The 25,776-nt window shown below is 41.8% G+C and overlaps 2 protein-coding genes and 1 non-coding gene across 3 annotated transcripts; 2 read left to right on the forward strand and 1 right to left on the reverse strand.

Moving 5' to 3' along the window:
* Positions 1 to 818: 818 nt before the first annotated feature.
* Positions 819 to 8,534, reverse strand: TRMT2A (tRNA methyltransferase 2 homolog A). The gene is made up of 11 exons (XM_064168415.1): positions 7,841 to 8,534; positions 6,998 to 7,106; positions 5,936 to 6,117; positions 4,975 to 5,089; positions 4,604 to 4,719; positions 3,916 to 4,027; positions 3,055 to 3,177; positions 2,389 to 2,464; positions 1,795 to 1,911; positions 1,483 to 1,579; positions 819 to 1,202 (listed from the first exon to the last, which is right to left on the reverse strand). The coding sequence occupies exons 1-11, from the start codon at positions 8,449 to 8,451 to the stop codon at positions 914 to 916; spliced, it is 1,947 nt and encodes a 648-aa protein (XP_064024485.1). The 5' UTR covers positions 8,452 to 8,534; the 3' UTR covers positions 819 to 913.
* Positions 8,535 to 9,042: 508 nt separating this feature from the next.
* On the forward strand, positions 9,043 to 21,934 carry RANBP1 (RAN binding protein 1). Its single transcript, XM_064168416.1, has 6 exons — positions 9,043 to 9,146; positions 11,069 to 11,205; positions 12,903 to 13,060; positions 15,425 to 15,553; positions 17,351 to 17,416; positions 18,368 to 21,934. Exons 1-6 carry the CDS (start codon positions 9,132 to 9,134, stop codon positions 18,490 to 18,492), a joined length of 630 nt encoding a protein of 209 aa, XP_064024486.1. The 5' UTR covers positions 9,043 to 9,131; the 3' UTR covers positions 18,493 to 21,934.
* Positions 17,499 to 17,631, forward strand: LOC135189089 (small nucleolar RNA SNORA77). The gene has a single exon (XR_010307920.1). It is a non-coding gene; the product is annotated as a small nucleolar RNA SNORA77 (small nucleolar RNA).
* Positions 21,935 to 25,776: the final 3,842 nt, after the last annotated feature.

Here is a 25,776-nt window from a genome sequence, read left to right on the forward strand (position 1 = left end):
AGGATGTAGAGCGCTGGAGTGTCTAGAGAAGAACTGCAAGGATGATCAGAGGGCTGGAGCATCCTGAAAGAGTTGGGGCTGTTCAGTCTGGAGAAGACAAGGTTCTGAGGTGACCCTTTTGTGGCTTTCCAGTGTCTGAAGGGGGCATACAAAAAGGCTGGGGAGGGCTTTTTAGGCTATCAGGTAGTGACAGGACTGGGGGAAATGGAGCAAAGCTGGAGATGGGGAGACTAAGACTGGATGGGAGGAGGAAGTTCTTCACCATGAGAGTGGTGAGAGCCTGGAATGGGTTGCCCAGGGAGGTGGTTGAGGCCATACCCCTGGAGATGTTTAAGGCTAGGCTGGATGAGGCTCTGGCCAGCCTGCTCTAGGGTAGGGTATCTCTGCCCACAGCAGGGGGACTGAAACTAGATGATCCTTGTGGTGTCTTCCAACCCTGACTTGATTCTATGACTTCCCTCTGCTGAGGGTCAACCTGGTATCTGTTCCCTTTAGAAGTGTTTTCAATAGCTACAACTCTTCTTTCTGGCAGAGGTTGTTACAGGGCTTAGCTCTTGATAAATTGCAGCCATTTTCTGCCCCTTTAGGTGTGGTGTGCATTAAAAGGCAGCCTAGGTGTCAGAGTTGTGCATGAATGTAGTTGTGGAATACTTTACCTGAAGCTCTTTCAACTGTTTAAAGACCAAGACCACTGCACAGAGGGGGAAATTCACTTGAGTGAAATACTAAGGGCAGGAGAAGAAAAGCAGGATATGGCCTAATACTACAGCATGCAAATTAATTCAGACTGGTCTGATGAAGAAACCTTGCAACTACTCTGTTGTAAAGAGATTTATTACCTGGATGTTACAGAAATAATGGTCCTGAAGAAGTTAACAAGCAGGAGTGGGTTCTGGAAACTGCCTCTCAGGAGTCAGGTTGATTCTCTCTCTTCAGGTGCAGTATCTACAGCTACAGACGTTGCCTGGCTCACATCAGTGGTAGATGGGTCAGTGCCATCCAAGCACTGTGAGGTGTATCCTGCTGCTGTGACTTGGGCAGCATCAGCTGTTGCCTCAGCAGAGCTTCCATTTGCATACTCAACCCTTTCAAAGAATATCAGTAACTCGCAGTGCCTGGTCTGAGGGAAGAGGTCCACAGCCATTGCTTTAGCAGGGCGGAAAGCAGCTCCTTTCACCCTGTTGGAAGGGGCCCGGCAAAGGCTTGATGGGAGAGAAAGGAAGGAAGAACTATTACTATTCTAGTGCTCTGTCCAGCACTCCTGCTTTTCTAAGGATAGGTTTTATTCTCTGAGTTATTTGCCACCCCAAATACTTCCATTATCACTTAGGGCACTTCCAAGCTTGCTGTGCAGCAGCTATGAGCTGTTTCTGGTGAGTAGTAAACCTCCCAAATAAAAAGCCAACAACAGTCCTCCTCCCCAGGAAACACATACTCTTCTTAGTGAATATGCTAAGTCAACTTAATGCAAGACATACTCACTCCACAAAGTTATTCATTGCAGCTCTGGGATTGCAGGACACATAGATAAGCTTCTTTAGATGTTCAGCTCTTCTAATGGCAAGAATTACCTTGGAATCTAGATGATGAAAACAAGCTGTTTACCAGTTCTGTATGTAGCAACAGACTTGCACAAGAACTCCAGGTTATCCTCCAGCATGAACAAAACCTATTGCACTATCCAGCTGTTGAAGCTGCACCTGAAGCCTCCTGCTTAATTTATTCCATTGGCATTTCCTTAGGTTCACTACCAAACACCAATCAGAAGAGATTTGAAAGAGAAGGTGAACTTACGCAGCCCTGCTCGTGGTGGATCTACAACAGTAATCAGCTCCTGATTTGCTAATAGGTTGATCAGGGATGGAACAATATCTTCAGCTTTCCCACAGTGAAATTCAATATTATCCAGTTCTGTAAAAAAAGGAAAAGATGTTATCAGAGTTCTTACCTAGTCAAAGCATCTTTCAGTAAGTTCAAAGTGGATGCTAAGTTTGGATGCCTTATAAACTACAAACTGTTATAGACTGCCCTGAACTCAGTATCGTTTACACAATCTCTGCTACTTTAGAGCATTTAAGTAACAGTAACTTGAGCTTCTTCCAAAAGCAAAACCCCACCAAAAAACAGATATGAGGCTAACTGTGGCTTCATCTCACTTTTACACTGGAATACTGTATTTTTGGAGGGAAGAAGCCCAAGCTGTTAGTCAAAAGGAAAACTGATCTCACAGACTAACATGGTGTTTGTTTTCAAAGGAGATTAAATGTTTAGAAGGGACAAGATTACTATCAACAACATGTAATTCCAAGCTGCTTAGATAATGAGAAACGAGCTACACAACCACCTTGCTCCTTAACCAACTGATCTCTGCGTTTCAGTTTAACTAACCGTTCATCTGGGCGTTCGCTTTGGCATCCTGCACAGCTTCCTGGCAGAGTTCAATTCCAATCACTTTCTTTACTTGCTATGGAATCAAAGGAGAAAGACATATGGTATGTGATTGTAAGCACTGTTCACAGCATCAGCACTTAACTACTATACATGAATGTTGACTACTACCTGGTCAGAGAATTACTGCCTGGCAGCCAGAAAAAAAGGCTGAGAAGGGACCTGTGCAAATAAATAGGGACTTTTTAGGCTGATAAATCCCAACTTGTATGTTAAAAGACACCAGCACAATTGAAGTCTGTCAGGGGCCAGAAGTCTATGGTCTAGCAAGCTCTACTCTCTAAATTGTGTAAGAAATCATTGGTTATTCGTGTCCAAAGCTTTCTGAGAAAGCCCAAGCTAAATTGATAGGCTTTAGTCAGTTTTGGCTATGCTACAGAACTACTGCCTCTTTTGACTGAATTAGTTTCAAAATCATTTGGGCTGCCCAATACAGTGATGAGCTTTCATAATAATTTGTTTGCAGACTGTTTTAACAAGAAATGAGCTAAAAAAATTAGTGTGTGTTGCACTTCACATGCACCAAGTGCAGTCTTTCACTGTATGCACGACTAAAGAGCTACATCTGTTAAAAGTGGCTTATATTCTGGAAGAGAAATTACTCACCTTTGCCAAAGAAATCCCAATAGTTCCAGTACCACAGCAAATGTCAAGTACAGTGCTCTTGTGGCTCAGCTGTGCCCACTCCCTAATGGCAGTATACAACACTTCTGCTGCTTGCGTGTTCACCTGTGAAATTGCATTTCAGATGGGTCTGCCTCTCCCATCAGCAGTGAATGTGCTTGAATGAGTCTTAGGAAAGCATCTGTCTCTTTTTTTTGTTTCTAAGAAACAAATGAGCTTCACACCTCAGATCAGATCACACACACCTGACCTAGACTGGCACTTGCTACCAGATCAGGCTTCCATAAGTCTTGTTCCACTCTGAGCAGTATTTTTTTTGTTACCTATGTTCCAGTGATAACATGACTTAATGTCTATTATCTCTGGCAAATAACAGAAAATATAGTTTAGCTTCCATGTATTTAGGGTGCCATGTGATAATGCACTTCTTTCCTACTCCAATACCTTCTGTTGCAATGACATAAGCTACTTGCTGAGGCTTGAAAGTGTTGGAAGGGCAGAAATAAGTTTGGAAAAAGCAAACAAAAACTAATACCGCAGAGATGCCTGAACTACATCTTGCACGTTTTATATATGCAATGGCTGCCACTCAGCAGCAGGCAAATGAGACTCAACTAAGAAAAAGGAAGGAAGAGTTGTCTTTAGCATGCCCCCAGCAAGTTCACACTCATTCACTGGCTGGTTTTACAGGCAAACGTAACACAACACTCCAAGGTATTTAATCACAGCAAATACGCAGAAGATTAAAGCTCCAAGCATACACTATCTTGTTACACAGCATTAGCCAATCTTAAGGGCAACAATGCAAGTCCAGGTAAATTAGCAACTTCCTCTCATCCTTACTTGAAAAAATGCATGAGGAGAAATTCTAAATTTCAGGCCAAGAAGTTCTTCGTATATGTACTTATCTCCAGCCACGTGCTCCAAAGGCAGGTCCTCGAGACTGGGAGACTTCCTGGGGCAGAGGGCAAGGCATGGGGAAACAAGACAAAGAGAACAAGAGACAAATGTGTTTGTCACCATTTTTAACAGAGCTGTAGTCATCTTCAAATCTGCTCCATACTAAGCAGTAATTCAGAGTGGGCCAACATTTACCATATCCTTTTAGGACTACTTTCTTGCAATGTACAGCTGCTCCAGTGATGTCAACAGCAGGACCTACATTGTCTCTAGGTAAAGACAGTGTGAGCCTTGTGCTCTGGGGAAGAAGAGGGGCAGATGAAGAAAAAAAAGTAACATGAAATAGGGAAGAAAGGAGGCAGAAGTTACTTGTTGACAGTAAATAGCCAGCTGTTTGTACAGCTTTACAGCCAGCAACTGTTAGTGGCTTCACCCACTGAAACTCTACCAGCCTTTAGCCACTGAATGCTAGAGGAGATTTCCTGAGTCTTTTGTGGAAAAGGTTAAGTAACTGTTCAGCAGATTAGCTACACTGCTGCTACTTTTATGAAATAGGCAAAATAATGGTGTGAAAGTGCTACCTACTGCTCTGTTGCACCAAAATCACCCAAAACAAAGTTGACTCCCTCACCTTTGTCCTTCCTCCACGAAGTACAGAGAAGTAACGCCGCTACTCCTTCCTGTCCCTTCTGTGAAGTATCTTGCCAGAGAAATTTTCAGGTCAGCTAGCTCTTCTTTACTTAATTTCTAAAGGTTTCATTTGAAAGAAGGGAGGATAATCATCTTGGTCACTTAAAAACTTGACTTGGTGTACACCTTCTACAAGCATATTATGACTAGTTAATTTCTGTGCATCAGATTGGTCTACACAGAGGAGTAGTAAGGTAAGGTAAGCTACCAAGTAATTGTTCTGCTTCTCTTTTGCATGCACTATTCATAAACCCAAATGTAAGTGATTTAAGCTTTGTGTCTGGGCTGCACATTATATATCCACTTAAATACCTGAGGATTGAAATAAACAATTGCCATGATGTGGCCATTCCTGCTGGTACGGACTGTGAGTTGTTTCCAGTGACCTTCATAGGTTTCTGGGCTGTAAACTGAGTAAGGAGTCGACCTGCAAGTACAAAGCTCAGTTACTCAACAGAGAACTACTTCTTTGCACTAACAATTCCACATTTTACTGAAACAAAAGGAGCTCATCATGCCAAGTGATGAAAAATGTTAAGTACAGACTTGTCAAGAATGACTTCCACTCTGAATTAAAAAAAGAAAATGTGAGGCTAATAGATATCTCCTACTGCAAAAGAATTGCTCTCTAACTCTCACAGTCCCCTTACCCATTTTAACCCACCCAAAATTACAGGCAGGACCTGGGCAGCCTCTCAATGCACTGAGAATGGCACATCCTATAATGCCTTCGTTGACTGCTGTTCTTTGTACCAAGCTCAAACTTTCCATCTTTATGACTCTTCTGTTTCTGCTTTTGAGGAATGAATTCCCTTTTAAGGAAAGCTTTCCTTTTTCTAACAAATATTGTGGCTTAAGTGTACAACTTTGGGGTTATTCTTTATTGTAGGATGATTCTTCTCTTCATCCAAAGAAGCAATTGACCTTTGTTATTCAAATTCCTCTTTGAAAAAGCCTTTTCTTTCTTTTCAGCTAGTGGAAGAAGCTTTCAAAGAACAGACACTGTTTATTGTACACTTATACATCTTACTGCTGGTAATGCAAGATGTGTTTAGCTGGTACCTGTCTCTCCACTTCAGAATAAGAAGCTGAGCAAGAGGAAAATACTGATGAAGGCTCAAGATGAGAACATCAAGGAATTACTGAAAATTGAGACTGGCATATCTCAGGTCTTAAAGCTCAGAAAGAACAGTCAGCTTTCCATGATTAATTTTATCACTATTTTTGAGTAAGGCATCAAAACTTTTCAGTAACTCATTTCACTTATGCTCACCTTATGTAGTCTTGGAAAGCTTTGACTACTTTTTTGGCAATAGCAGGAATGTGAATAGTATCAAATGGCTCCACTACAGCACAAGTACCACCCTTGTATTTGCCAAGACGACAACCCACAGTTTTGTCTTCTTGATTTACACCAATCCCAATCAAGAACTCACATTTATTGCGATATTCCGTCTAGATTTAAAAGAAAGTTGGGTAAGATACTTAACAGAGCATTTCTCTGGACATGCCAAGTTTCTCAGCTCTCATATGGTTAAACGTATTTGCAAATGGACACAGTTCATGCAGAATATATTCACAGGTTTTGACGTTTAAGAACTAACAGCAACACTGAACTAGTATTAGTAAGTCTTGTTTAATGAGTTAATAGATTGCCTCTGTTGAAGAATGTTTGTACTGGCCTACAATGAGGCTTGCAGGAACAGCATCTTCATTTCAAAGTTCAGACTATCCTGTTCACAGTGACTATTCTGCATAGTCTTTAAATGAAAAGCACCAACGTCTAAAACTCATCACATTCTGCTTCCTGTACTTCCACAGTCCTTAAATGAAAAGCACCAATGTCTGAAACTCATTACATTCTGCTTTCTGTACTTCCCCAGTCCTTAAATGAAGAGCACCAATGTCTAAAACTCATCACATTCTGCTTCCTGTACTTCCACAGTCCTTAAATGAAGAGCACCAATGTCTAAAACTCATCAGATTCTGCTTTCTGTATTTCCAGTCCTTAAATGAAAAGCACCAATGTCTAAAACTCATCACATTCTGCTTCCTGTACTTCCACAGTCCTTAAATGAAGAGCACCAACGTCTAAAACTCATCACATTCTGCTTCCTGTACTTCCACAGTCCTTAAAGGAAAAGCACCAATGTCTAAAACTCATCACATTCTGCTTTCTGTACTTCCACAGTCCTTAAAGGAAAAGCACCAATGTCTAAAACTCATCATTCATTACACAATGAAGCGTTTACATCATGGGTCTTCTTCATTACAAGTGGAAGTGATTAATTTAATCTTATTAACCCCATTCCATACTTTACCTAGGATTAATTACCTGCAGAGGTGATGCTTTCACTCCCTCTACTGGACAGCACAGCTTATTGTACTTCTGCTTCTGCAGGAATAGCCACGGCAACAAAGCTCGGTTGTTATTTCCTATTTCCCTGCCCAAATCAGAAACGAGAATTGTAAAGTACACATTTGTAAGAAGTGAGGTTAACAGCTGCACAAAGACGGGGGTGGTGGTGGTGTTGTACAGGGCATAAAAATATCAGATCATCAGATCGTTTCTTTGAGAAAAGATTTTTAGCAGGCTTACTTACTCCCCTCCCAACCTTGTAAGAACTATAACCTGGAAAAGTAAGAGTTACTAGCAGTTATAAAGGTAAGCACTAGAGTTCTCAACGAACCCATGCAGGAAAAGAACGCCAGCTCTACCTATGTAAGTAATAAGGCAAGAGACAGAAGTGGTTGATACTTTGATCCACAAAGACTAGGCACAAAAAATGAAGGTGGATTTTAAAAGAGAAAATCCTAATAGTAATTTACCATCTTTACAGATTATTTTACACCCTTCGACAGTATTCTTTTTTCCTTTTTAAGGACCAAACATCTTCCCTCTTAGGCCTTTGGTACAACAGCCCTTAAAATATTATCTCTTCATTTACGGGTATTTCAAGGCTGGTGCAAGAACAGCAATAGCAAACTCGGGGTGGGTTTTTTTTTTGCCGGCTGGAGCAGTTCTCAAGTGTTATTATCACAGATTATCTTTTATTTATGTTCCCAGGCGATCCGGGTTTTGACCTACCTCTAACTTCGTTACAGAGGGCAATTTAGCTATATCCCACAATAAGCCAAGTCTTGTAAACATTACAGTAGCTTTACAAACAGGAATTACTTTGTCAGCTTCTGCAGCACTTGTTCACATTCCTGCTTCTTTTTGGCCAGCTGCTCTTCATAGGGCATGTTCCACAGCGGGGTCACCACATCCGCTATTTGCTTGCTCAGAGGCTCCTCTTCAGCGGCAGCGGCAGGCGCCGGCCGCTTCACCTCTCCCCGCTCCATCTCCTCTTCCTTCTTCCTCTTCTTTGCGATGGGGTCAGCTTTCGGCTTGGCAAGCCTAACGCTCAGGTGCCGGCCCTTCCACAGAACGCCATGGAGGACTTTCATGGCCTTGTCCCTCTCCTCCTCACTCTTGAAAGTCACGAAGGCGAAGGTCTGCTTCCCAAAAAGTTTTATCTTGTGGGGACTCAGCCCGTACTTGGCAAGGAACTTTTTCACGTCGTTAAATCCGATGTATTTGGGAAGGTTCTGTATCTCTACTTTATATATCTCGGAGGTAAAGAGGTCTCCCTTGATGTATCTGTACACGTCGGGGCAGGCTGCGGGGCTCTCCGCCGGGTCACCCCCGCCTCCATCGGCCTTGCCTTCCGCTTCAGCCTCATCTTTAGCCTCCGACGCGGGAGGCATGACGCGGTTGGGCTCGCACCGATCGCTCTCCTCGGCCATGCTCCCGCAGCCGGCGCCAGAGCCCCCCCCGGCCCCGCGCTTCCTGCTGCCGGGCGCCCGGGGCGGGGCTGTGGCGTCACCCACGGGCGGCGGCAAGAGCCGCGGGGCCGAGGGGGCCTCTTTGCTGTCTTTTCCCCCCTTTCCTGGCTGCCCCTGGCCGCTGCCGCTGCTCCCGCGCGGGGGCCGCTGCGCCCCAAGCGCGCCGTGCCCGAAGCCGCCGGAGCAGCGCCTGCCTCCCGCCCGGCCCCGCTGCCTCCCGCCCGGCCCCGCTGCCTCACGCCCGTGGGCGCCATCTTGGGCCCAGCCGCGCGGCGGCCGCCGCCATGCCGCGAGGGCTGACGGGCAGCGCCTCGGCAACAGCACAACAACAACAACGCACAAAGACCTTCGGCGGGGGCACGCCGGTCCGGCAGAGGGGCTCAGCGCCTCAGACCGGTGCCGGCACGGCCAGGGGCGGCACGAAGCGCCTGGGCGCGGCGCTGTCCCCGGCTCTCTGCCCGCCGCGGCACGCCGGGAGCGCGGCGCAGCGCGGGGCGCAGGCGGGCGGGCGCCTCCCATCGGGCCTTGCGGCGGCCGCGCGCGGGCCGCGGGAATGAGGTAGCGGCGGAGGGGCGGGGGCGCGCGCAGGAAGCGGTTGGGCAGGCGGCGGCGGCGGCGAGCGGAGCGAGCGAGCCTGGCCCATGGCGGACAACAAGGTGAGGGCCGTGAAGCCGGCTGCCGCGGGGGGAAGGTCTGGAGCTGATGAGGAGGCAGGAGAGGGGGGAAAGAGGAGGTAGTGCGGCCATGAGGGCGGGAGAGTAACGGAAACAGGTGGGGCCCGGCCAGGGGCAGAGAGAGGGCCTGAGGGCCTGCCGGGGCAGGCGGCGTGGGGTGGCCCATGGGAGCAGAAAGGCTTAGGCAGGGCTGTAGACCCGAGGTCAGGCAAGGCCTGGGGTCGGGAAGGACGGGCTCGGGGCCTTCCCGGAGAACAGTCAACGGCAGTGCTGCCTTGTCTCCGCCTGGCTTGGCGCGGTGGGGCCGGGGATGCGCGGCCGCGCCAGGCGGCTCGGGCACGTGTGTCTCTTGGGGCCTGTCCCTTGGAACCGACCGTGGGAGGCTGAGGCGGTCCGCGCCCGCTCCACCCGGCCTGCGCCGGCCCTTCGCCAGCGTGAGGGCGCCGGAGCCTCTCGTAGGCACCATGGCTTCGTCTGCGGCTCGGGCGCTTTTGAGTGATCCCTCTCCCTGTTTCCCTCCTTTCTTCTCCTCCCTCTTCTCCGCCCCTCCCCCAGCGCTGCTGACCGAACCCTTCATGCCGCGGCCCGGCGAGATGGGTAGCCTCATGTGCTTCATATCGCGGCAGGGAGGCATCTTAACATGGCAACAGGGGCCGTTTTCTCTCACTTGTGGCTGTTGTGCGTTTCTCATACCCTCTGTAACCAACTGGTCAGCCACAGGCCGGATGATGTGCTACCTACTACTACATAAAAGTTTGGCCGGTGTTACTTTTCTTGTTTATCTTAAAGCAGATGTGTTAACAGCTTTTTCGTTGGTTTTTTCCCCCTTGCATACCGAAATACTAGACAGATAAAAGTATTAATAGTTGGTGTGATGTTATTGGCGTAACTAGAACTTTTTTTTTTGCAGCATTTCTTGCAATTCCTTCCCCTCTCTGCTCCTGTTTTTTCTACTGTTTAGTAAAAATAAACTTGTTCGTGTCAGTTGCTTTGTGTGTGGTGTGTACCTGCTCTGTAAAGGATGTTCTAAATAGACCGTGTAAGAGTGACTCTTTCATCTCTAAAGTACAAATAAAATTTAAGTGTGTTTGAAGTATAGACTGATTTTCCTTCCTCTTTTGATTCTTTTGACCTGAGATAGCTGTTTGTGGCCTCATCAAACTTGCAGATTAATCTCCCTTCTAGGCTGCTCTACTAAATGCTTCATAGCAGTGCATATATATTAAGTATTAGAGATGTTTATCATTTACTCCCGAGTCACATCCTTAAGCTTAATGAATGCTGTGACCAATTCCCAAGTAAATAAATAGAAAGTAGTATTTTGGCTGTTTGACCATAACCTGAAATTCCTCGATGAGCCTTAAAGCCAAAAACTTTAAATTATTGCATGGGTATTGTAACTCTGCTTCAAACTGATGTTTGATTGTCAGTGATTCTGATACATAAGACTAAAATAACTTCTGGATGTAATGGTTTCCCCATGATGGGTTAGTTGATTGCTTTAATATATTGTTTTTTTCTCTTTCCCTGTTACATGATAGGTTGTTGGGCACTATAACAATAGTGCTACAGTAGCATGAAACACATTATATAGGAAAAATAGTAAAAATTATTTTTCCACAGCCAAGAACTCTTGCTCCAAGGCCAAGTCTCTGGACATTTAATAAGTGAGGTAGCATTAAAACAAATAGCACTGCAAATGTGCTTTTTTTCCCTCCAGTATAACTGTATATTGACTTTCATTACAGCTGAAAACAATAGGCTTTTTTTTTTTACTGCTACAGGGTATTCAGCTCCTGAAGTCTAGCCATTCAATGGCATTAAGTGTTTTTATTTTAAATGCAGATATGAGTAATTAAGATTTTAAGCATGTAGGAAGTTTTATGGTTTTTTCCTCTCTCCAGGAAACACATGAAGAGCATGATGCTTCTACTGAAAATGCAGATGATTCTAACCACGATCCTCAATTTGAGCCCATAGTTTCTCTTCCTGAACAAGAAATAAAAACTCTGGAAGAGGATGAGGAAGAGCTCTTTAAGATGTAAGTAGAATATTTCTCTACATTATCAAAATGTTTATTAGACTTATTCTTGAGTGTGTTTGTAAAAAGCTAGGTCATTTGTTAGGAGGCTCTGTGTATGAAGTGGTAATCTAAATTGGTTAGTATTTATTGGAGTGGCAGAGATTGGTGGTGAAGATGCCCCAAGAAACTGAAGTCTGGAACAATAGAAGGGGGCAGGCTTTGGGAATCTGGCTGTAGGTTTTTAGGCCAAAATAATACATTAACTTGGCTGGTAATTAGAGGTTTGCAGTTGTGCAATCACAGTCTAAACAAGTGTCTTGGGCAGAAAATTAGTATCTAAACAGTGTTGCTGCCATACATCTCCAGCTGTAGAGAGTGATGTATGATATGCTGAGACAATAAAAGCAGTACATGCAGTACAATGCTGGGGCAAGATCTTTCTGTTATTGTAAATCTAGTTTTATCTTTAGATTGGGCTTATGGTCAGATCAAGATAGCTTGCTGGAGAAGTATCATTTACCTGAATAAATGTGTAGGCTAAAGGCTTAGATAATTTGAGTTTGATCCATATTTTTGCTTTAAGAAGGTAAAATGTACTGCTTTTTTTCTTAATCATAGAAGAATAGTGCTCATCTGGAAGAGAGATTTGAGTTCTCTTATAGATTCTGGTGAAAACAAAAGTGATTATTAAATTTCTGACCATTATGCCTCTGCACATACAATGTGCAGTATCAGATGGAAAGAAATTTTTTTCCTTTTCTCTCCTCTTTAAGTTAAAAAAAAATAGTGTACGTTTCTGTGCTCTGTAGGTTTTTATGTCTGTAGGATGGTAAAGAAGGAAAGGAATCTTTCAATATTGATTGTTCTGATAGCTGAATTTAGGGGAATTGCTTACTGAATGCCAACTTGGAAAGACTTGCTTTGGAACAAAAATTCCTCTGCATCAGAGCATCTGTTAGAGTGGCTGTCCTCAACATCTGCCTTATTGCAAGTCACTGTCTTTTCTATTTTCAATAGAAGTGTATTTTCATATGTCTCTAGTGTGAGCAGTTGCTTCCTTTCCTACAGCAGTGTCATAAACTCCTTGCTAGCAGAGCTCAGAGTGTCTCTTGGGTCAGCTCTGACTAATGTCCCAAGCTACTCCTGTTTCTCTTTTGGCACACTGGCATCTTGGAAGGTGAAACAGTGATGTTCTGAAACAGGTATGTTGCACTGCAGTGCAGCACTAAGCTTTTTCAATAGGAAGTTAGATTTTTGGGGTGAAAAGCAAATGAGTGAGTAGACAGTGAGGCATTCAAACTCATTGCACTTGGAATTGTACAGGAATCTAGCCTCAAGCTGCTCGATTTCTTGAGTTAATGAATATTATTGGTTGCATTCACAATATGTAAGAATTCTGGCTATAGTGAAACCTGTTAATTAGCAACTTCAAAAGGCTGCCAACACCAATTGTGTTTGTAGTCCCCTAAAAGTGCCTTCAGAACCTGTTCGGTTTTGGTACAGCTGTTAGATATCTAATTCCTAATATTTACAACTACTTCTGAATGTGTATCAGTTATTGAATGTATATGCTGAAGTAGAACATGGAATCTTACAAAAGGAATTGTTTTCATTCTTGTGTGGCTTTTTACAAGACAACTGTGCTGTGCTGCTGAGCATGCTGTTTTGGTAAGTGTTTCTGCCTGTAGGCTAACTCCTTCAATTCTCTCTTCAAGGCGAGCAAAGCTATTCCGATTTGCATCTGCAAATGACCATCCAGAATGGAAAGAACGAGGAACTGGTGATGTGAAACTCCTGAAACACAAGGAAAAGGGAACAATTCGCCTCCTCATGAGGAGGGATAAAACCTTAAAAATCTGTGCAAACCATTATAGTAGGTTACTCCTTTGCTATACTTCCTATTTTTGTTTTAAAGAATAACCTTGTAGAATTGTATCTTGTAGATAAAGAGCTCAGTGGCTTTTTGGTAGTAGCTAGAAAGTTGCTGTGTCTTTAAAGAGGCAGCAGATTTGTATTAGACTGTAAGTGCAGTTGTGTCTTGCTCTGCACACAAGGCTGCAAGTGTCAGAAACACTGAGTGTGTATTTTTATTAATGGAAAAAAAAGCTGCAGTTTGGTATGGTTATTGCCTGCAAGGCCGAGTCTAAAAATTCTTGTTTGGTTGGATATTTTTGTTTTTCAGACTCTGATAATGTTCTAAACATACTTCAGAATTTATCTAGGATACACAGATATGTGATTGTTCCCAGTGTGTGTCTAATTATATAATAATTAATAGTGTAGAAAAATCATGGCCTTAGTGCTGTTTAGGATAAGAAATTAATGAATGCCACCTTGTTCTGATAACAGAATGAGACAAGCAATTATGTAATTTACTACTTGGAGCTAAATGTCTAAGTTGATGGAAACAGTTGCCTGATAATCAGAAAACTGATATTGAGGTCCCAAACTAATCCGTGGCTGCCTTTCTCTGCTTGTGAAATAAACTGAAATGACCATGGTATATTCAGCCAACTCATTCAAAAAGAATGTGTATTGAGAGCTGATGGAGCAGGAGAGGTTTGTTCTTTTAATCCTCTGAATAAAAAATAGACATGAAAGGGCAAGACAAACTTGAAAGTCAATATAAGCAGTAGCAAGTGAACTAATCTAGTAAGGCTTTGGTAATACTCTTGGTTTTATATGGAAAGTATAGTATTGTGTGTAGTCAAGCTACGTTTAGATAACTTGAAATTACTTGCTTGAGGTAATTCAATACAAATGTGATGTCAGAAGCAATGATGCTCATTTCTTTGGGCAGATCTCTTCAGCAAAGTCAGACTTCAGAGGACACAGGTGTTCCTCTTCAGTGACTACCGTGGCAAATATGAAAGCAGGGCAGTCACTGATCAGTGAAAGCAAAACTCTTGTTAATGAAAATTAATGTTGCAGATATACAAAACAGAATTGATAAATGGTTAGTGTTTCTGTTTCTTATGGAAAATCTGCTTTCAGTATAGACTTCTTCATGGAATTTATGTTGACTCACAGACGTTAGAAAGGATCACAGGATCACACAGGATATTAGGGGTTGGAAGGGACCCAAGGAGATCAAGTCCAATCCCCCTGCCAGAGCAGGACAATATTACCAAACACAGATCACAGAGGAACACATCCAGACAGGCCTTGAAAGGCTCCACAGAAGGAGAACCCACAACCTCTCTGGGGAGCCTGTTCAAGTGCTCTGGGACCCTTAAACAGTAAAGAAGTTCCCCCTTGTGTTGAGGTGGAACCTCTTGTGCTGCGATTTACACCCATTGCTCCTCGTCCTATCCCAGGGAGTAGTGAGCAGAGCCTGTCCCCCCGCTCCTGGCCAGCCCTCAGATATTTATAAACATTTATCAAACCCCCTCAAAGTCTCTTCTCCAGGCTAAAAAGCCCCAGGTCAGCCTCTCCTAAGCCATGCCTTCCAGTCTCCTAATCATCCTGGTAGCCCTCTGCTGGACTCTCTCCAGCAGATAAAGTGTTTTTCATTTTTGCAAAGTATTAAAAGAAAGTAGAACTAGATCTCTAACTCCAAAAAGTTGCAGGAAACTGAGTAGACACTATATTTCTCTTAAAGGACACAGGGGTTAGGAAGAAAAAAGACCCCTGTTTAACCTTTGTGCGGTGTAAAAAGGCCTTAGTGTGAGAAGTAACATTCCAACTTCTCCAATCAGTCAGGTGAAGTAATTAGTGTCCCAGAGGCTCCATTTACTGGGGAGGAACAAATGTATTGAAAGTATTGAGCACACTGCAGCATTGTGAGATTGTCTTGTAGTAGAGCTTTATACTTATTGGGTGATAAATTTTTATAAAAAGCATTTTATGTAGTATTTTCAGTGTCCAAAAGAGGAATGTATACTGTTTCTCTGGGTGCCTTTTCCTCCAAAGCCATTTGGCTATTCAGAGCTATGCTTAGTGTCTGCATGTCTCCTATTATCTGTGTCATCTCTTTTAAACAAGGAATGACTCAAACTTTCCGTTTCTTAACAAAAGGGAGTCTGGCATTCTTTTATACAGTAATGGGCTTGCATCATGTTGTATTTTTTCCTTACATTCTCAAGTATATGGACATCATTGTCTTCTAGTTATCCAAAAAGTAATTCTGCTTTAAGTGCTTTACGTAAGTTACAGACAGTTGTCAGTAAGATTTAGGGAGGCTGATGTAAAACATGTACTGTTGTGCTGTGTACATCTTTTAATGCTTTCTTTTCAGTCACACCCTTAATGGAGCTGAAGCCTATTGCTGGGAGCGACAGGGCGTGGGTCTGGAACACACATGCTGACTTTGCAGATGAAAGCCCCAAGGCTGAACTTCTGGCAATCCGGTTTTTAAATGCAGAGAGTGAGTGGACTGCCACTGAGCTTGCATTGATTCTATACTGTTGTGTCATACTACTTGTCTAAACACTGCTGTAAACCACTTGTGTAGATAGCTGTGTCTTATTGCATGGTAGTGTTAGCTAATTACTGCTCTGACAGAAGTCAGTTAATCATTTAACTGTATGTGTTGACAAACAGTGTACTAATTAGGTCTCCAGTAATATTTATAGAGCTTTCTGCCTTAGGCACTTTTTTTGTAGCTTAAGCCATTTCATGCAAATATAATGCCAGTTAGAAAAGCAGTAACACTGTGGAGTAGAGGTTAATACATGCAGCTTACTTTGGTTTATCTGGTAGTTAAGATTACATTTTTGCATTAGGAACAAGGAAATACTGACCTGAGGTTTCTGTACAGCTGATATTTATTCTTTTTATGTGAAGCATAGTGTCGTCTTTATTTTGATTAAACTCAATGAAAAATACTAGTCAAACTCAACTGTCTGCCTACTTGGTGGCTTTTCCTGGAGTGGCTTTACTATCAGAACAGGAGGTAGATCTGTTGTTACAGATCAGCTAGTAGGGCTGAATGACTGTGCAGCTTTTCCAGGCCCTTAGGACTTGATCAAATCAGTGGAGGGTTTTTCCTGTTTCACCTTGCTTCTTTTTTTCAAAGGAAGATGTTGCATTTCCTACTTTACTGTTTGCCACAAGTTTAGTGTTTTAGCCACCACCTTCCCCCTGCACATCAGATGGCTAGGAAAGTGGCTGTGTATTTTGAAGCTAGATGGATTTGCCTACATCTGGGAAGACCTTGATGTATCTTGTTTGCTTCCTTTTTATCAAGTCTCCAGTATTGCGTTGTTTAGCCAAATAAGTCTTTCTAATCCTCCTGCTTAGTGCTTACTTTTTCTCTTGGTCAGATATGAAATAAAAGCGGCTTGGTTGCTATTTACTCATTTTTGGAAAGTCTTTTCCTCATGTTAGAGGTTGTTAAGCTTCGGTCGTTTGTCTTGAGGGAGTAGTGCCTTTATATTTCTACCCTTTGCAGGTCTGACTAAGCAGAAGACAAGTGAACAGACAAAGCGTGCCCTTCAAGTGTCTTTCGGTTTTGGGGATATTTGAAAAGGAATAGATGCAAATTCTTCTAGAACAGAGTGGCTTTGGAATTCCTCTGGGGCAACAGTGACCTCGTGTGGTCAGTCAGACCAAGCTGGCGTACCAAATTGCTGATGTTTTTATCTTGGCTGATCAGTTTTTGTGTATTGTTGTTTGTATTTGGTAGAAACATGATTGTATCTTGGTCATCTGCTTAGAATGGCTGTGTCTTAGACCAGAATATAATGCAGGTTACACTTCCTCAGCTATTGTAGTCAGGAATAGCTTGAGTCTAGGCCTTTGGGTATTGAATCTGAAAGCTGTACTAATGAAGCAGGCTCTCTGTTGCTTGCTTAGTGCTAGGAAATTATGGCAAGGAAGTCTTTCAGGGTATAGCATATCTGGCAAAGATGGCAGTACAAAGCTAATCTTCAGTCTTTTGCACACAGATAGTTGTATTGGGAGTCTCTGGCATATAATCCTGTAGGGTAGGGACAGCTGGGGTTGCAATAACTATAAAATAGCTGCTTCTGGCATTGTCTTAAGTATCTTGCAAAATAGACTGCTTTAATGACTTTCTAAAGAAAATAAACTACTTCTGCACAAAGGTGTACTTCAAGAATTTTGTGTAGCACTCAAGTTGTGTCTTTCCTCAAGATTGGAAGTATTCAGTGCTGCAAGGAGGTAAAACTAATGAAAGAATGCTCTATCTTTACTGAAACAGATGCACAGAAATTCAAGGCAAAATTTGAAGAATGCAAGAATGAAGTAGAAAAGAGATCAAAGAAAGGTAAGGTTAAAAGTGTAATATGATGCTGCTTTTACTGAGTTGTTCGAGTGTTTATAGCCCACTGGAGCGCCATTGTGCTTTAGCAGACTCACTCTGTACTGAACTGCAGTCTTCAGTTCAGGTGCTTTTCCTGTCTGCAAGAGTAGTGGCTCACAGGAGTGACAACTGCCTTCTTCCTTGTAGGAGGCTGTTACAACAGCTGTGGGGACATGGCTCTTTTTTGGGCAGGCTGTGAAGGGAGCCTTTCGGGTTTAGAGTACGCAGATAAACTTGGAACACTGCAATGACAGTGATATTTCCTCCTTCTAGTTGCCCTTCCCAAACTACACAAATATAAAGACCATGCAAGCAGAATACTTAATTTTTGTATCTGTTAATGTGTGTGAAGCTGTCTTCACAGGTCCCTTGAACACACTGTGTGACAAGATCCTCATTAAGTAAAATAAACACTTAGGCCTTTCTAAAGTACAGATCACTAGTGGTCTGCAGGCTGTGCTTTTCAGGACATACAGATGAATATTTGTAGTGTTCAGAACTTCCCATTCCATAGTTCCAAACTGGGGAACATGACTTTTGGGGTGTGTTTTTGTTAAGATAGGCAAGAAATTAGGGACCAGAGACATTTACTGTATGACACTGTATGGAGTCTGTTAACAGGTGTTAACAAAGCTGACCAAAGGGTATGTGTTTCTTAGTCATCCTGATTAGGCTCTTTTATAGAGTTACTAAAATATGCAAATATTAGTTCTTTAATTCTGATATCTTGGTTAACTACCAAAGAGGGGGCAATAATCAGTGTTCAGGGGCGAATTTCTTTACTTTTGTTCTTCTTCTAAATAGCAGCTGTCTCACACCATCCCACTCACTCTCCACTTCTCTGCTGTTTCCCCTGTAACAGGAAAATCCATTGCTTGCCTGTATGTAACTATTTTTTCCTAATCAATCTCTTAGCAGGCACAGACAAAAATGATAGTGCTGATAAAGTTGCTGAAAAACTAGAAGAGCTTTCTGTAAAGGAAGAGAGCAAAGAATCTGAGAAGAAAGAGACCAAGGAAAAAAATGAAGAGAAGCAATAAAAGTCATCCTGGGCCTTGCAGTTTTTCCTTTTAATCTTTTTTTATTTTCTCTTTTTTTTAATTTTTACAAGGGACTTTAAGGAACTGAATTCTCACCATTCAAGTTGTTTTTTCTAAGCTTTTGCCCTTTTGAAGATGTCTTCAGAAAATCCATTCCCCAGTCATGAAAATGTACTGTGCTAACTTTCTTTTCCATAGTGGAAACACTTATTTATCATCTGAAAGAGTGAATAAAGCAAACTTGAACACAGCATCAGAGGACAGAACTGAGTTTTCTATATACTTTAAGAGCTTGTTTCATTGAGTGTTGAGATGCATATCATCGTAACTCGGGATTCTGTAGGTGAACAGACTTTACCAACAGGGAAGATTAAGGCAACATAGATATTACTTACATGGCTTCTAAAACTGTAGTGTAACAGACCTTCCACCCTTCTGCTTTATGTTCCTGAGCAGAGAATGTGCTTGGGATTCACGAAATGCAGCATGCTTCTGGAATCAGATGATTGATCATTCCTGTCTCATCAGGCAGTCTAATTAATGGTGGGGGAGAAAATGTATTTTGTGAGACTTGAGAAGTATTTTCCCCTTGCAAAACAAAATCTCTGCTCCCTCTCCAAACTTGTTAGTATTACAAATGCGTGATGAGCACAAAGGTGCTGCTGTGGTCCCGGATCTTCCAGGGTGTGCTGCTTGCTGAGTGAAGGCAGCAGTAGCCTGTTACACTACGGTGTTTAATTGTTCAAGTACCTTACTATGAGATTGCCTGTGTCAGCATATATTAAAAATTGTACTCAAATTTGGAAGGTTTTTTTCAGGGCTTTGGAGCTTGCTTTTTGTTTTACTAACTGAAGGGATCCTGAACTTTTAAGATGTGTGGTGGGAGGCTGTGCCTCCTGGAGAGTGGTGGTCTGACATTCACTTGGGAGCAGTTAATTATGTTGTATGTGAATGAGGGGCACCCTCCTGGTTAGAATGGGCCAAAGTGACCAAATCTCTTCCCTACAAGCGTTTGCTGTTTATCTCATCTCAAGTTAGTGCTACAGAGAAGGAAAATAGTAAGCAATAACTTTTTTTTTTAGTCTTGATTGGTTGAACTTCGTGGTTAACCAGGAATGCAAGGACAGTGTTAGGATAGTGATGGACAGAACTTGCTAATGTTCAAGACTGTATGATGTGAAATTTGGATGGCAAGACCTTTTTGTCTTAGGAGGCTTTCCAAGTAGGTCAGGCTTTGCAGTCCACTTGAGAAAAACACCTTAAAAAAAAGTCTTTCTACTTAGCACTGCCTTTTGATGCTACAATGAATCACTCTTAAATCTGAAACTGTAATTAAGGTACTCACTTCATTCAAATGAAGTAATTCCTTGGGTGTTGTGCATGTTCCCCTTCAAGTACAGCAGATACCAACTGAATTAACAAAGATGGTGGAAAGGCAAAGTAAAATGCTCTTCAGTGTTTCTGGTTTGGAAATAACAGCAAAGCTATTATGAAATACTTTACATTTGAATGTAAAAGCAAAATCTTTATCCATGAGTCACTGTAAATTCTCTGATCTGATAATGTTGAACAGTGTGTCTAAATTGACAGAAATTCCATTTTAAAATTTCAAAATAAATTTAAATTTTCATTTAAAGGCTTTGCTTTTTATTTAAAGAACTCTTACTGGGAATGTATTTTTAGCCTGGAAGGGCAAAGTGATGAAGGCAGCAAAATGGGTGAGTTTGATTTCACTGTCAAATGTACAGAAGAGGGGAGGAACCACTTGAATGGCTTAATTTGTCTTAATCTGAAATTGGCAACTGCTTAATTTTATTGCCCTCTCTTCTTCCCCTCTTTACTTACTCATGCATGATGTTTCCGTTCCTGTTTAGGTTAACTGATCCATGTTTACACTTCATGAATTACAACCATCCTTGAGCCAAGTCTGCAATCTCAGAGGCAAGTTAGGAGGGACAACTAAGTAAAGTAATTTCTCTGGATAGCATTTGAATGAAGAATGTCTTAGCCTTCTAAACTAAAGGATGGTTAGTCAATGTTCTGGTCACTTTAGAAGCCATAGGTGTGCTGGTCTACAAATTAAAAAGCAGTAAGTATTTTTTCAATTGATCTCAGTGAAAGAAAGCTTTTATGTAAGTCACTGTAATTATTAACTTTCCTCTATGTAACATAGTCTACCAAGAGATGTCCTTGAATTGTTTTTGTAGCTTACTGTATAGCAAGTGTGCTAGAGTTGTGGCTGATGTTGTGTCTTGTCTCCCCTGCCCAGGTCACCAGTTACTCATGCTTTCAAACCATTTCACTGTCGAGGCTTATTGAGTGAGCTGATAAAACCTGACTTGTCAGGCAATAGAGCGCCTTAAGTAACAACTTGGCTCAGAAATGAGAATGATTTCTTTCAAAAGAGATGGGCTCATAGTGCAAAAAGCTCCTCCTTAAATTGGTGGGCAACTACTGAAAACGTCTCAGTTGCCTTATACTTGTTTCTGAAATGGCAATAACTTCAGTGTGATTGAAATGTCTGAACCTGGTTGAAGGTATTGTGTCAGTAACAATGATTGTGGAGAAGCTTTTCTGATTCACTGTTCAGACACAGTACAGGAATGTGCTGAATCTTTAATTTCTGCACTTTATAGGGGGTTGTTGAGACTTAATTTGTCTCTAGGATCCTAAAGACAAATTGGGTTCTAGGCTATTTTCATACCTGCTGTTGAGTAGTGGCTACTTCCCCTTTTACTCCCAGTGAGGCAAGGTAACTCCTAAGTGTTGACTAAAATAATGGGAATGTGGTTTTGTTGGTGCAGCTGGCTAGAGAATAAAGTCTTTTTAAGCACTCAGTGTTGCTAAGAATATAGCAGAATCTTGGAGAAGGTACAAGTAAAGATTTTTAAGAGGTTTTAATCCATTTTCAGTAAAAATGGAATCTGCAGCAGGATCAGTGAAGCTGAAGTCTGCAATTTGTACAAATGTTGCTTGCTTCAAGCTCAGAAAAATGCCATATAGCCAGGCTTAATAACCCTTTGTTGGTACTAATGGTTTTGTGTGCATAAAACTGGATGGAGGAGTGTCTGAGGACACTTGAATAGTAGATTTAACTCAGAAATAGTTACATTTTGAAGAGCATCAAAATAGTATCTTCTTAACAAGTAGTTAGTCTTGAAAAAAAAAAATTAGCCTGAAGTTTTATATTACAAAAACTACTTCAAAATAGTTCTCTAAATCCTGTGCTAATTTTGAATAGCTGTGTTTTTCTTTGCAGGGATAAGCTTGTATTAAGTGATATTAAATGTCTCGTTCACAAATTGCAAACCACCCAATTTGCTGTGTTATAACACTGTAAATGATGGAATTTCCCCCCCACCCTGTGTAATAAGGTAGCTTGTATCAAACAAGTTCTCTGTGATACCAAAAACTCAGACAATTAAAATTCTTCTTAACACTATGCAGGCATGACAATGTTGTGAATCTTTCTTTGGTGCTACATGCTCAAGAAATACCTGTGTTTAAAGGGGGAAAAATAGATATAAGTCTGAATAGCTCTTTCAGTTTTTGTTGCATAAATGTCTGGGAACTTGTTTAATGTTAAGAAATTGAAGGATGTAACTGGAAAAAAAATGTGAGGCTTAATTTGTACACATCACTTTACCATGAGAAGAACTGTGGTAGGACTGTGCAGAAGGGGCACAGGATGGGTGAGATGTGGAGGTATGCCATCTTTTTCTTCCTTTCTTGGTATCCTGTGTAGATGTGTTGGGGAGGTGTTTGGTTTAAAAGCATCCACAGCTTGAGCAGTCCTTCCCTACCTATGAAGGAGCACCTGCAGACAAATGATGCCAGTTACTGGTGTGGGTTTCTCAGTCTGAGAATCTGCCAGCTCCAGAAGGTGGATGCTGTAATTCATGACTAGTAACAAGTTATGCTGAACTCAGCCCACAGCAGAAATGCTATGCCTTATGCTGCTTCATCTCTGTGCATTCCTCTGAAAAACTGAATGAAGAAGTTTGTAAAACTTTTCTCTAAGACAAAACTGCTTCAGAGTTACTCAGTTTGATCATCATATTGAAATGCAGCTCTGCAGAAACAGAGGTTGTAGGGGAGATAACTTTATAAACTGCCTTACTGGTTTTTGATCACCTATACAGATTGCCATCAGCCTTCAAAGCTGAGTACTTAACAATGGTCAGGTTGTTTCAAGCAAACCCAGACCTCTCTCCAGTTATTCTCTGTAGCACTCTTCGTCTCTGCCCTTCTGCTCCCAGTACTCTGATGTGTTCTGGCTGGTTCTGCTTGTTCCTAGAAAGCTGTATTTTCTGCGGTGTCTATGGCAAACTAGTTACTTACTTTGAGTACCCAAACTAATTCCAAAGTGTCTGTTTGTGACTTGTTTAGTGAAACGAGGTGTGCATAAAGGATTCATTCTCTGTTAATTTGTGCTTTTATGATGATGTGTCAGTCATTTACTAACCTCTTTAACAATGTATCATTTTCAGAGTCAGAAGATAAGCTAACCAACAGATCAGTTATTTTTGCTTGATGAAAAAAAGTTTAAGGTAATCAGCTGTAGAGTAGATTGTGCATGGAAGGAAGTGATTTCTCACACTTAGTTCCTGTGAAAACAAACAAGGTCCTTGGGCAATTATATAATTAGGAAATAATTTTTGAAGTTGTGAAGAAAAACCTTCCAGTTAAGAGCTGAGTAGTTCTTACCACCTACAGCTATGCAGTGGATTTATGACCAGTGTTCCTTTCTTTCAGTATGCAAATTCAGGTCTGGAATATCTTTGTCCACATCTATCACAGCAGACATTAACCAGTGACTGAAGACCTACTCACCTTTGCAAGACCTGTTTGTGTAACTGGTTTGCTACAGTTTCCCACTGAAAATGCAATCTCCATTAGATGCATAAGTTATATTTGTAGAGTTTCTTTAAGTATTGATGTTGAAAGGGGGGTTTGTGTGGGGTATACTTTGTCTCTTATGCTTTTAACCAGTATAATGACCAATGTTTTAAGTACAAACAAGGTGCTAGCACAATTCTAGACTAGATGTTATGTACAGCAAACTCTCTTTTGTGGACTGCTGCAAGTATTTAATGAACACTGTAGTCTTAAACTTCTCTTCAACTTTCAAGCTGAAGAAGTCCAACACTTTTGTGATGGTTGTTTATCAGTCTTGACTACAAATATGGTTTACTGTACTGTAGATATTAACTGTTGTATTAAGATATGCAATTTACTTATGAGTTAACAGAGAACCTAATGGTGTCAGAAGTTGTTGCCTACTCATGTTGTGCTGCCTGTCCTCATTTCAAGTAGCTGAAAGTATTTTGTTTTCTACCATTGTTTTTCCATAAAACCAATTACAGCTATGTAAACATCAACAGAGATGGACTGGACATTAAAATGACTGAATATTTTGCATTCTGTGGAGGATTTCTCTCAAGAGTATTCTGCTAGGTATAATTAAAGTTACATTGCTTCATATGAATAGATCATCAGTTTTAATATCTTAATTTGTTTGCTGGTACATGAACTGCTGCTGGCTTTCTGAGTTTCTGCAGCATCTCAGTGGAGGAGAACTGCACTTCATTAGGTGGGTGAACCTTCAACACTGCTCAGAGGCCCACATCATTCTAGTGTAAGAAGCTCCTTGGAGGAATGGTTTAGGACTTGGTCTGCCTACTTATTCATCACATTATTACTTAATCACTCATAAATGCAACTTGAAGTGTCTCATCCCTGCAGCTGGGAAAAAGACCTTACATGAGTTCTGCCCTAAGCCAGTGCTGCTCCATGGAAAATATCTGTTGGAAGCATCTAGAAGATTACGTAGGTTATCTGTTTAGTCTGCTGAAAAGTCATTATGGGGTAGTCATTTTGTGATCTGTATAATAAAAATAAGCTTGAACAACTACATGAGAAATGTTCTATTAAAGTTCCAGTGGATAGCTTAGTAGGTCTGGCTTGTACCCTGAGCTGTCGAGCTCTGCTTGGACTTTTTGCCAGCCCTGTGCTGCGCATGATGGTCCAGATGTCCTCTGCAGTGAGCACTGCAAGTTTGAGAGGAAAAATAACTTTGATCCTTCATGGTCCTGCCATTGACCCTGAACAGCTTGCAGGTTGCTGGTACTACATGGGATGCTAAATGCATTTATTGTAGTAAGCAAATCCAGTAAGGAAAGCAAAATTGTTTATTATTGTAATGATTTAATGACAGCAGCTGCTACAAGCTGAATTGCATAGTGACCAGTAAAAGATTCCATGGATTTTTCACTACTTCCAGTATGCCAAATATTAGTGCTATTATTTGATATGAGAATTGCAGGACAATCAATACTTCTTGGTGCTTTTCTGTTCTGAGTTTCCGTTCATCTTACCAGCTTTGAGAATAGTGCTCTGGCGTGTGGCTCCCACACTCTGTTTGTGGTTGGCCTTTTCTTTTGGGGCAAAACTTGAGAGTAAAATTTTGCATAAAGGCATGCAATTACTAGTCCTACTCTGCCAGATGACTTTTAGATTGTTCTTTTCAGCTGTACTAGCTCTTTGGGTAGTCATTACATCTTTTCCTAACTCATTCTGTCACTGCTGTTTACCTCAGTGCTGCCAAGGTCTTCTGGCATGCTAATAAGGTAGTGCAAACCCAGAAACTACACTCCTTGAAATAAAGGTGTTCCAGGAGAGTGACTTGTTTAGGTGTGAAGCCATCTCATGGCTTTAAATGTACTTGCCTTTTAATAGTGAGATAGCATAAAGTACTGCTGAGCACTGTTCTGTCTTGAAAACATCCTTCTCAAGAACTGGAATGTTAGCAGGAAGGAAAGGAGGTGAACCAAGCTGCAGAAATGTATTGCTGTCTGATAGGTGATCTACAACGTGCAGCAGAAAAAAATGTGGTAACCTCACAACACAATTCAGCCTGACACTGTAGCCTTGTAACTGCTCTTCCGGCATTGCTGGCTTTGCTTGAGCGCACAGTTGCACAGCCAAAGTGTTTAGATCCACAGGATGACCAGGCTTGCACAGTGATTTTTTTAAGATGAGCTGAGGTTTGGAGATGCACCTTTTGTTGCTATCAAAGCTACAGTTCTTTGTGCCCCCAATGCCACACACTCACACTGGCTCTTCAGTCTGTCTCAGTGTTGCATGCCTAGGGAACTACAATAAAAATAAAGACACAAATTAAAACCCTAAAACCAAAAAAACAACCAAATCACCTGAGTTGCTGCTGAGTCTTCTTAACCCTCTAAATTGAGACTGCAATTCAGACAGGGAGACTGAAGAAGT

The sequence above is a fragment of the Pogoniulus pusillus genome, chromosome 30 (genome assembly GCF_015220805.1).
Source record: "Pogoniulus pusillus isolate bPogPus1 chromosome 30, bPogPus1.pri, whole genome shotgun sequence".
NCBI classification, from domain to species: domain Eukaryota; kingdom Metazoa; phylum Chordata; class Aves; order Piciformes; family Lybiidae; genus Pogoniulus; species Pogoniulus pusillus.

What these genes read in the sequence shown, in the direction of transcription:
- TRMT2A (XM_064168415.1), bottom strand. Translation starts at nt 8,451, where the DNA reads ATGGCCGAGGAGAGCGATCGGTGCGAGCCCAACCGCGTCATGCCTCCC. An exon ending in TTGGGATTTCTTTGGCAAAG is followed by an intron (nt 2,465 to 3,054) that starts GTGAGTAATTTC and finishes TTGATTCCATAG; the next exon opens with CAAGTAAAGAAAGTGATTGG. An exon ending in TCCACCACGAGCAGGGCTGC is followed by an intron (nt 1,580 to 1,794) that starts GTAAGTTCACCT and finishes TTCATCATCTAG; the next exon opens with ATTCCAAGGTAATTCTTGCC.
- RANBP1 (XM_064168416.1), top strand. An exon ending in AATCTGTGCAAACCATTATA is followed by an intron (nt 13,061 to 15,424) that starts GTAGGTTACTCC and finishes CTTTCTTTTCAG; the next exon opens with TCACACCCTTAATGGAGCTG. An exon ending in AGAAAAGAGATCAAAGAAAG is followed by an intron (nt 17,417 to 18,367) that starts GTAAGGTTAAAA and finishes TCAATCTCTTAG; the next exon opens with CAGGCACAGACAAAAATGAT.